An 11,083-nucleotide genomic window follows, 5' to 3' on the forward strand; every position below is an offset into this window, starting at 1 on the left:
TGTGACTGTGTGACCGTGTGACGGTGTGACGGTTTGACTGTGTGACCGCGTGACTGTGTGACGGTGTGACCGTGTGACGGCGTGACGTGTGACGGTTTGACTGTGTGAATGTGTGACGGCGTGACAGTGTGGCTGTGTGACGGCGTGACGGTTTGACTGTGTGACTGTGTGACGTGTGACGGTTTGACTGGGTGACGGTGTGATGGTGTGACTGTGTGACGGCGTGACTGCGTGGTTGTGTGACTGTGTGACAGTGTGGCCGTGGCTGTGTGACGGTGTGACGGTGTGACTGTGTGACGGTTTGACTGGGTGACGGTGTGACTGTGTGACGTGTGACGGTTTGACTGGGTGACGGTTTGACTGTGTGACTGTGTGACTGTGTGACTGTGTGACGTGTGACGGTTTGACTGTGTGACTGTGTGACTGTGTGACGTGTGACGGTTTGACTGGGTGACGGTTTGACTGTGTGACTGTGTGACGGTTTGACTGGGTGACGGTGTGACTGTGTGACTGTGTGACTGTGTGACCGTGTGACGGTGTGACTGTGTGACTGTGTGACGTGTGACGGTTTGACTGGGTGACGGTGTGACGGCGTGACTGCGTGGTTGCGTGACTGTGTGGCTGTGTGGCCGTGTGACTGTGGCTGTGTGACGGTGTGACCGTGTGACTGTGGCTGTGTGACGGTGTGACGGTGTGACTGTGTGACTGTGTGACCGTGTGACTGTGGCTGTGTGACAGTGTGACTGTGTGACTGTGTGACTGTGTGACTGTGTGACCGTGTGACGGTGTGATTGTGTGACTGTGTGACCGTGTGACGGTGTGACTGTGTGACTGTGTGACCGTGTGACGGTGTGACTGCGTGACGGTGTGACGGCGTGGCTGTGTGACGGTGTGACTGTGTGACCGTGTGACCGTGTGACGGTGTGACGGTTTGACTGTGTGACTGCATGACAGCGTGGCTGTGTGACGGTGTGACTGTGTGACCGTGTGACAGTTTGACGGTGTGACTGTGTGGCTGTGTGACTGTGTGACTGTGTGACTGTGTGACGGCGTGACAGTGTGGCTGTGTGACCGTGTGACGTGTGACGGCATGGTTATGTGACCGTGTGACTGTATGACTGTGTGACAGCGTGACGTGTGACGGTGTGACTGTGTGACCGTGTGACAGTTTGACGGTGTGACTGTGTGACGGTGTGGCTGTGTGACGGTGTGACTGTATGACTGTGTGACTGTGTGACGGTGTGACGGCGTGGCTGTGTGACGGTGTGACGTCTAACGTCTGACGGCATGGTTGTGTGACGGTGTGACTGTGTGACCGTGTGACTGTGTGACGTGTGACTGTGTGACTGCGTGACGGTGTGGCTGTGTGACTGTGTGACTGTGGGACTGTGTAACGTGTGACGGCGTGGCGGTGTGACGGTGTGACCGTGTGACGGTTTGACGTGTGACGGTTTGACTGTGTGACTGTGTGACGGTGTGACTCTGTGACGGTTTGACTGTGTGACGGTGTGACCGTGTGACGGCGTGACGTGTGACGGTTTGACTGTGTGAATGTGTGACGGCGTGGCAGTGTGACGGTGTGACTGTGTGACCGTGTGACGGCGTGACGGTGTGACTGTGTGATGGTTTGACTGTGTGACGTGTGACGGTTTGACCGTGTGACGGCGTGACGGTTTGACTGTGTGAATGTGTGACGGCGTGGCAGTGTGACGGTGTGACTGTGTGACCGTGTGACGTGTGACGGTTTGACTGTGTGAATGTGTGACGGCGTGGCAGTGTGACGGTGTGACTGTGTGACCGTGTGACGGCGTGACGTGTGACGGTTTGACTGTGTGACGTGTGACGGTTTGACTGTGTGACGGTGTGACGGCGTGGCTGCGTGGCTGTGTGACGGTGTGACGGTGTGACTGTGTGACCGTGTGACGTGTGACCGTGTGACGGTTTGACTGTGTGACAGTGTGTGACGGTGTGACTGTGTGACGTGTGACGGTGTGACTGTGTGACGGTTTGACTGTGTGACGTGTGACGGTTTGACTGGGTGACGGTGTGACAGCGTGGCTGCGTGACGGCGTGGCTGTGTGACTGCGTGACCGTGTGGCCGTGTGACGGTGTGACGTGTGACGGTGTGACTGTGTGACGGTGTGACGGCGTGGCTGTGTGACTGCGTGACCGTGTGACGGTGTGACGGTGTGACCGTGTGACGTGTGACCGTGTGACGGTTTGACTGTGTGACGGTGTGTGACGGTGTGACTGTGTGACGTGTGACGGTGTGACGGTTTGACTGTGTGACGTGTGACGGTTTGACTGGGTGACGGTGTGACGGCGTGGCTGCGTGACGGCGTGGCTGTGTGACTGTGTGACCGTGTGACGGTGTGACGTGTGACGGTGTGACGGTGTGACGTGTGACGGTGTGACTGTGTGACCGTGTGACGGTTTGACTGTGTGACGGTTTGACTGTGTGACGTGTGACGGTGTGACCGTGTGACGGTGTGACCGTGTGACGGTTTGACTGTGTGACCGTGTGACCGTGTGACCGTGTGACGGTGTGACGGTTTGACTGTGTGACGGTTTGACTGTGTGACGGTGTGACGGTGTGACTGTGTGACGGTGTGACGGTGTGACTGTGTGACGGTGTGACCGTGTGACCGTGTGACCGTGTGACGGTGTGACGGTTTGACTGTGTGACTGTGTGACGGTGTGACCGTGTGACGGTGTGACTGTGTGACGGTGTGACGGTTTGACGGTGTGACGGTGTTCAGGCTGTACAGGTGGTAGTGTGGTTCTGCTGTGGTTCTGCTGAGGTACCTCTGGGAGCTGCAGGTGGTCGTGGGTCTCTCGTAGTTCCTGCGCAGCGCAGCTCCTTTAGGATCCTTGGGCTCTGTGAGCGGCTGGTTGTCCTGGATAATCCCCTGGATCAAAGAGCCGCCGCTCTTCTTCACCCGCTTCAGGTCTACCACGTAGGAGGACACGCTGGACAGCTGGTGGGACACGCCGATCTGACGGCCAGAGCAGAGCAGAGAGGTTAGAGTGTTATTACTAGTATTATTATTATTATTGTTATAGTTATTAATAACAGCTCCCCACCAGCTGCTGGTTGCAGACGGCCAGGTCGGAGACTCTCCCCCAGCCCACCTGCACCGTGTCGAAGCAGCGGTCGGGCTCCCAGCCGAAGACCCTCAGAGAGTCTGAAGCCCCGCTGTACAGACAGCTGCCGTCAGAGCTGAAAAACACAGACCTGAACCCACGGGAGTCAGGGGTCAGAGATCAGGAGGTCAGGGGTCAGAGGTCAGAGGTCACGTTCCTGCAGCGCGGTGTCCAACCTGCTTCAGTCTACAGAGAGAAGACTCACCTGACTGGACTGGTGTCCTCCAACGAGCCGATCATGGAGAACTTCTCCAGATCCCACAGCTTGATGGTCCTGAACACGACACACACACATCAATAGTTATATCATCTGATCTATATATTTATTCTATTATAGGAGGAGGAGGAGGAGGAGGAGGAGGAGGAGGAGAAGGAGGAGGAAGAAGAGGAGGAGGAGGAGGAGGAAGAGGAGGAGGAGGAGGAGGAGGAGGAAGAAGAGGAGGAGGAGGAGGAAGAAGAGGAGGAGGAGGAGAAGGAGGAGGAGCAGGAGGAGGAGGAGGAGGAGGAAGAAGAGGAGGAGGAGGAGGAAGAAGAGGAGGAGGAGGAGAAGGAGGAAGAGCAGGAGGAGGAGGAGGAGGAGTAAGAGGAGGAGTCAGAGTCGGAGGAGTGGGTACCTGTCGGAGCTGCCTGATGCCAGCAGATACTCGTTGGGGTGGAACTGGATGATGTTGACGGCTGCAGTGTGACATTTAAACTCTGTGATGGTCTTCCCCTGAATCAGGTCCCACAGCTGACAGGGACCACAGGAGACAGGGGACAGGGGACGGGGGACGGGAGACGGGAGACGGGGGACGGGGGACGGGAGACGGGAGACGGGAGACGGGAGACGGGAGACGGGAGACGGGAGACGGGAGACAGGGAGACAGGGGACAGGGGACAGGAGACAGGAGACAGGAGACAGGGGACAGGGGACAGGAGACAGGAGACAGGAGACAACGTCAGACCAACAGGAGGAAACAGAGACTGTGATGGGACTATTTTCAGCGGTGGATTAATACACATCATGGAGTCAGAATAAAGTCCAGTGTGAACTACTACTAGTGTCTACTAGTACTACTACTACTAGTAGACACTAGTACTACTACTACTAGTAGACACTAGTCTCTACTGGTAGTAGTAGTAATAGTACTGGTAGAGACTAGTACACTGTGGAGAGTGAAGACCCAGATGAGATGGATCTGGAGGAGCTGATCCTTTAACCGTTGTCTGAACCAGCAGCCGTACAAACATTTAGTCTATAAAATCAATTTAGTTGAAATCAGGAAGTGATGAAATGTGATCTACCTGTTGGGGTCAGAACCAGCTGAGGTCCGTTAGCCTGGTTGGTACGGTTCCTCTGAGAGCTGTCAATCAAACCCAATCACCTGACCTGAGACCGCCAGGTCAACCTTTACTTTGTAAACTCTCTCAATGAATCCATGAATCCCATCCTTTACTGGATGCTGGATTTAACATGGGAGGGTGCAGGTCGTATCCACGACGACCCTCCAACGTTTTACACTCTCTGAGCTTTGTTTTGGTTGACGGATACGGAACGGATATGACGTCACGTTACTCAGATTACCACAATAAAAGATATGACGTCACGTTACTCAGACTACCACAATAAAAGATGTGACGTCACGTTACTCAGACTACCACAATAAAAGACATGACGTCACGTTACTCAGACTACCACAATAAAAGATGTGACGTCACGTTACTCAGACTACCATAATAAAAGATGTGACGTCACGTTACTCAGACTACCACAATAAAAGACATGACGTCACGTTACTCAGACTACCACAATAAAAGACATGACGTCACGTTACTCAGACTACCACAATAAAAGATATGACGTCACGTTACTCAGATTACCACAATAAAAGACATGACGTCACGTTACTCAGACTACCACAATAAAAGACGTGACGTCACGTTACTCAGATTACCACAATAAAAGACGTGACGTCACGTTACTCAGACTACCACAATAAAAGACATGACGTCACGTTACTCAGATTACCACAATAAAAGATGTGACGTCACGTTACTCAGACTACCACAATAAAAGACGTGACGTCACGTTACTCAGATTACCACAATAAAAGATGTGACGTCACGTTACTCAGACTACCACAATAAAAGATGTGACGTCACGTTACTCAGACTACCACAATAAAAGATATGACGTCACGTTACTCAGACTACCACAATAAAAGATATGACGTCACCTTACTCAGACTACCACAATAAAAGATATGACGTCACGTTACTCAGACTACCACAATAAAAGACGTGACGTCACGTTACTCAGATTACCACAATAAAAGATGTGACGTCACGTTACTCAGACTACCACAATAAAAGATGTGACGTCACGTTACTCAGACTACCACAATAAAAGATATGACGTCACGTTACTCAGACTACCACAATAAAAGATATGACGTCACGTTACTCAGACTACCACAATAAAAGATATGACGTCACGTTACTCAGACTACCACAATAAAAGATGTGACGTCACCTTACTCAGACTACCACAATAAAAGATATGACGTCACCTTACTCAGACTACCACAATAAAAGATGTGACGTCACGTTACTCAGACTACCACAATAAAAGATGTGACGTCACGTCACTCAGACTACCACAATAAAAGATATGACGTCACGTCACTCAGACTACCACAATAAAAGATGTGACGTCACGTTACTCAGACTACCACAATAAAAGATATGACGTCACGTTACTCAGACTACCACAATAAAAGATATGACGTCACGTTACTCAGACTACCACAATAAAAGATATGACGTCACGTCACTCAGACTACCACAATAAAAGATATGTAGTCACGTTACTCAGACTACCACAATAAAAGATATGACGTCACGTTACTCAGACTACCACAATAAAAGATATGACGTCACGTTACTCAGACTACCACAATAAAAGATATGACGTCACGTTACTCAGACTACCACAATAAAAGCGGTAACTTCCTTCTACCTCCACATAGACTCAGATGAAGCAGATACAGACGTGGACAAAATTGTTGGTACCCTTCCGTTAAAGAAAGAAAAAACCCACAATGGTCACTGAAATAACTTGAAACTGACAAAAGTAATTATAAATAAAAATGTACTGAAAATGAACTAATGAAAATGAGACATTGTTTTTGAATTTTGGTTCAACAGAATCATTTAAAAAACAAACTAATGAAACTGGCCTTGACAAAAATGATGGTACCCTTAACTTAATATTTAGTTGCACAACCTTTTGAGGCAATCACTGCAATCAAGTGATTTCTGTAACTCTCAATGAGACTTCTGCACCTGTCCACAGGTATGTTGGCCCACTCCTCGTGAGCAAACTGCTCCAGCTGTCTCAGGTTTGAAGGGTGCCTTCTCCAGACTGCATGTTTCAGCTCCTTCCACAGATGTTCAATAGGATTTAGATCAGGGCTCATAGAAGGCCACTTCAGAACAGTCCAATGTTTAGTTCTTAGCCATTCTTGGGTGTTTTTAGCTGTGTTTTGGGTCATTATCCTGTTGGAGGACCCATGACCTGCAACTGAGACCAAGCTTTCTGACACTGGGCAGCACATTTCGCTCCAGAATGCCTTGATAGTCTTGAGATTTCATTGCACCCTGCACAGATTCAAGACACCCTGTGCCAGATGCAGCAAAGCAGCCCCATAACATAACCGAGCCTCCTCCATGTTTCACTGTAGGTACAGTGTTCTTTTCTTTGGATGCTTCATCTCTTCGTCTGTGAACATAGAGCTGATGTGACTTGCCAAAAAGCTCCAGTTTTGTCTCATCTGTCCAAAGGACATTCTCCCAGAAGCTTTGTGGCTTGTCAATATGCATTTTGGAAAATTCCAGTCTGTTTTTTTTATGATTTGGTGTCCTCCTCGGTTGTCTTTCATTAAGTCCACTTTGGCTCAAACAGTGACGGATGGTGCGATCTGACACTGATGTACCTTGACCTTGGAGTTCACCTCTAATATCTTTGGAAGTTGTTCTGGGCTCTTTGGTTACCATTCGTATTATCCGTCTCTTCAATATGTCATCAATTTTCCTCTTGTGGCCACGTCCAGGGAGGTTGGCTACAGTCCCATGGACCTTAAACTTCTGAATAATATGTGCAGCTGTAGTCACAGGAACATCAAGCTGCTTGGAGATGGTCTTATAGCCTTTACCTTTAACATGAAGGTCTATAATGTTCTTTCTGATCTCCTGAGACAACTCTCTCCTTAGCTTTCTGTGGTCCATGTTCAGTGTGGTACACACCATGACACCAAACAGCACAGTGACTACTTTTCACCCTTTAAATAGGCAGACTGACTGATTACAAGTTTGAAGATACCTGTGATGCTATTTACAGGACACACCTTAGTTTAACATGTCCCTATGGTCACATTATTTTACATCTTTTCTAGGGGTACCATCATTTTTGTCCAGGTCAGTTTCATTAGTTTGTTTTTTAAAATGATTCTGTTGAACCATAATTCAAAAACAATATCTGATTTTCATTAGTTCATTTACAGTAAATTTTTATTTATTATTACTTTTGTCAGTTTCAAGTTATTTCAGTGACCATTGTGGGGTTTTCTTTCTTTAACGGAAGGGTACCAACAATTTTGTCCACGTCTGTATATGGAAGAAGTCCTGACCCATACTGAAGGTGAATGGATGACTACTAGACAGCTGTTGACCTGCAGCTGGAACATCAGCCTGTACCTTGACGGTGGAGTCGTCGCTGGCTGAAGCCAACCACTTCCCGTCTGGACTGAAGGCCAGACTCCTCACGGCCTGAGTGTGACCCTGCAACACAAACACAACTTCATCTGTCACCAGCTACACCACCATGATCCTCCAGGAGACCAGAGGTTCCTCTATCACACAGAGCTTCTTCCAAACGGGTGGAGAAAAATAGGAAATGCACTTTAAAATATACATTTTAGGGCTGTCAACACATTCAAACATTTAATCCCACACGTTTTATCTATTCTAAATGAACCTTAAAGGAGATCAGTCCAGTATTTAATCCTCTTATCAACATGGGAGTGGACTAATATGCTGCTTTATGTAAATGTATGTATATATTTATTATTATAAATCAATGAACAACACAGATCAATGACAGATATTGATCCAGAAACCCTCACAGGTACTGCATTTGACATAAAACAATATGCTCCAATCATAACATGGCAAACTGCAGCCCAACAGGCAACAACAGCTGTCAGTGTGTCAGTGTGCTGACTTGACTATGACTTGCCCCAAACTGCATGTGATTATCATAAAGTGGGCATGTCTGTAAAGGGGAGACTCGTGGGTACCCAGAGAACCCATTTACATTCACTGATCTGGAGGTCAGAGGTCAAGGGACCTCTTTGAACATGGACATGACAGTTTGGAGTGTTATTTAACCTCTTCATGACCAGCTAGTCTGACATGGTTGGTACCGATGGATTCATCAGGTTCTACAGTTTACTATGATACCAGTATCTATATATAGATATAGACAGACAGACAGACAGACAGATCTATATAGATCTATATTTATATAGATCTATATAGATATATAGATAGATAGATAGATAGATAGATATATCTATATACAGACGTAGGCAAAATTGTTGGTACTCTTCCGTTAAAGAAAGAAAACCCCACAATGGTCACTGAAATAACTTGAAACTGACAAAAGTAATAATAAATAAAATGTTACTGAAAATGAACTAATGAAAATCAGCTGTTGCTTTTGAATTATGGTTCAACAGAATCATTTTAAAAAACAAACTAATGAAACTGGCCTGGACAAAAATGATGGTACCCCTAGAAAAGATGTAAAATAATGTGACCATAGGGACATATTAAACTAAGGTGTGTCCTGTAAATAGCATCACAGGTATCTTCAAACTTGTAATCAGTCAGTCTGCCTATTTAAAGGGTGAAAAGTAGTCACTGTGCTGTTTGGTGTCATGGTGTGTACCACACTGAACATGGACCACAGAAAGCTAAGGAGAGAGTTGTCTCAGGAGATCAGAAAGAACATTATAGACCTTCATGTTAAAGGTAAAGGCTATAAGACCATCTCCAAGCAGCTTGATGTTCCTGTGACTACAGCTGCACATATTATTCAGAAGTTTAAGGTCCATGGGACTGTAGCCAACCTCCCTGGACGTGGCCGCAAGGGGAACATTGATGACATATTGAAGAGACGGATAATACGAATGGTAACCAAAGAGCCCAGAACAACTTCCAAAGAGATTAGAGGTGAACTCCAAGGTCAAGGTACATCAGTGTCAGATCGCACCATCCGTCACTGTTTGAGCCAAAGTGGACTTAATGGAAGACGACCGAGGAGGACACCAAATCATAAAAAAAGCGAGACTGGAATTTTCCAAAATGCATATTGACAAGCCACAAAGCTTCTGGGAGAATGTCCTTTGGACAGATGAGACAAAACTGGAGCTTTTTGGCAAGTCACATCAGCTCTATGTTCACAGACGAAGAGATGAAGCATCCAAAGAAAAGAACACTGTACCTAATGTGAAACATGGAGGAGGCTCGGTTATGTTCTGGGGCTGCTTTGTTGCATCTGGCACAGGGTGTCTTGAATCTGTGCAGGGTGCAATGAAATCTCAAGACTATCAAGGCATTCTGGAGCGAAATGTGCTGCCCAGTGTCAGAAAGCTTGGTCTCAGTTGCAGGTCATGGGTCCTCCAACAGGATAATGACCCAAAACACAGCTAAAAACACCCAAGAATGGCTAAGAACTAAACATTGGACTATTCTGAAGTGGCCTTCTATGAGCCCTGATCTAAATCCTATTGAACATCTGTGGAAGGAGCTGAAACATGCAATCTGGAGAAGGCACCCTTCAAACCTGAGACAGCTAGAGCAGTTTGCTCACGAGGAGTGGGCCAACATACCTGTGGACAGGTGCAGAAGTCTCATTGAGAGTTACAGAAATCACTTGATTGCAGTGATTGCCTCAAAAGGTTGTGCAACAAAATATTAAGTTAAGAGTACCATCATTTTTGTCCAGGCCAGTTTCATTAGTTTGTTTTTTAAAATGATTCTGTTGAACCAAAATTCAAAAGCAATATCTCATTTTCATTAGTTCATTTTCAGTACATTTTTATTTATTATTACTTTTGTCAGTTTCAAGTTATTTCAGTGACTTTTGTGGGTTTTTCTTTCTTTAACGGAAGAGTACCAACAATTTTGCCTACATCTGTATATATCTATATAGATATATATATAGATATATGATACCAGGATCTTCACGCTAGCTCTAAAACTGAGCCCACAAATATATGTTTTAAAATGTGCTTTTACAGTAATGTATTTAGTCCACAAACACACACACTGTAGTCCTCACCTTGTACCTGAAGACGTATCCTTTCCTCCGCACGTCCCACAGCTGACAGAGAGAGGACAGATCAGAAGACACATGTCATTAATACACATTATAATTCTATATAAGCTCTCACACACACAGAGACAGAGTCCTACCTTGATGTTGGTGTCCATGGAGCTGGAGGCCAGGAAGTCTCCAGACGGATGGAAGCCCAGACTGGTGATGTTGGATTTGTGTCCCATCAGAGTCCTTAAAACTGGATGAGACAGGAAGCAGCAGAGTGACGGGACTGATGAGGATCAGAGATCAGAGAGCTGTCTGGTGTTATAACAGAGGAGACTGTAGATGCAACCAGGACGCTTCAGGCTTGAACCCTTACTCAAAGGACATATCTGGATCTGCCAGCTTCCTGCTAGCTGTATGCGGCTGCAATAATGGAGATAGTGGCTGTAATAATGGAGATATTAGCTGTAATAATGGAGATATTGGCTGTAATAATGGAGATAGTGGCTGTAATAATGGAGATAGTGGCTGTAATAATGGAGATATTGGCTGTAATAATGGGGATATTAGCTG

General features: G+C 46.9%; 1 protein-coding gene across 1 annotated transcript in view; it reads right to left on the reverse strand.

The window, feature by feature from the left end:
• katnb1 (katanin p80 (WD repeat containing) subunit B 1) overlaps window positions 1-10,817 on the reverse strand; it is a 24,245-nt gene extending 13,428 nt beyond the window's left edge. Inside the window, 7 exon segments of the mRNA XM_037762878.1 lie at window positions 2,806-2,996; window positions 3,085-3,235; window positions 3,350-3,418; window positions 3,759-3,874; window positions 7,879-7,962; window positions 10,529-10,570; window positions 10,663-10,817. Of these exon segments, the coding sequence (XP_037618806.1) occupies window positions 2,806-2,996; window positions 3,085-3,235; window positions 3,350-3,418; window positions 3,759-3,874; window positions 7,879-7,962; window positions 10,529-10,570; window positions 10,663-10,749 (740 nt within the window). The 5' untranslated portion in view covers window positions 10,750-10,817.
• Window positions 10,818-11,083: the final 266 nt, after the last annotated feature.

This window comes from Sebastes umbrosus, unplaced genomic scaffold, assembly GCF_015220745.1.
Source record: "Sebastes umbrosus isolate fSebUmb1 unplaced genomic scaffold, fSebUmb1.pri S36, whole genome shotgun sequence".
Lineage (NCBI taxonomy): Eukaryota > Metazoa > Chordata > Actinopteri > Perciformes > Sebastidae > Sebastes > Sebastes umbrosus.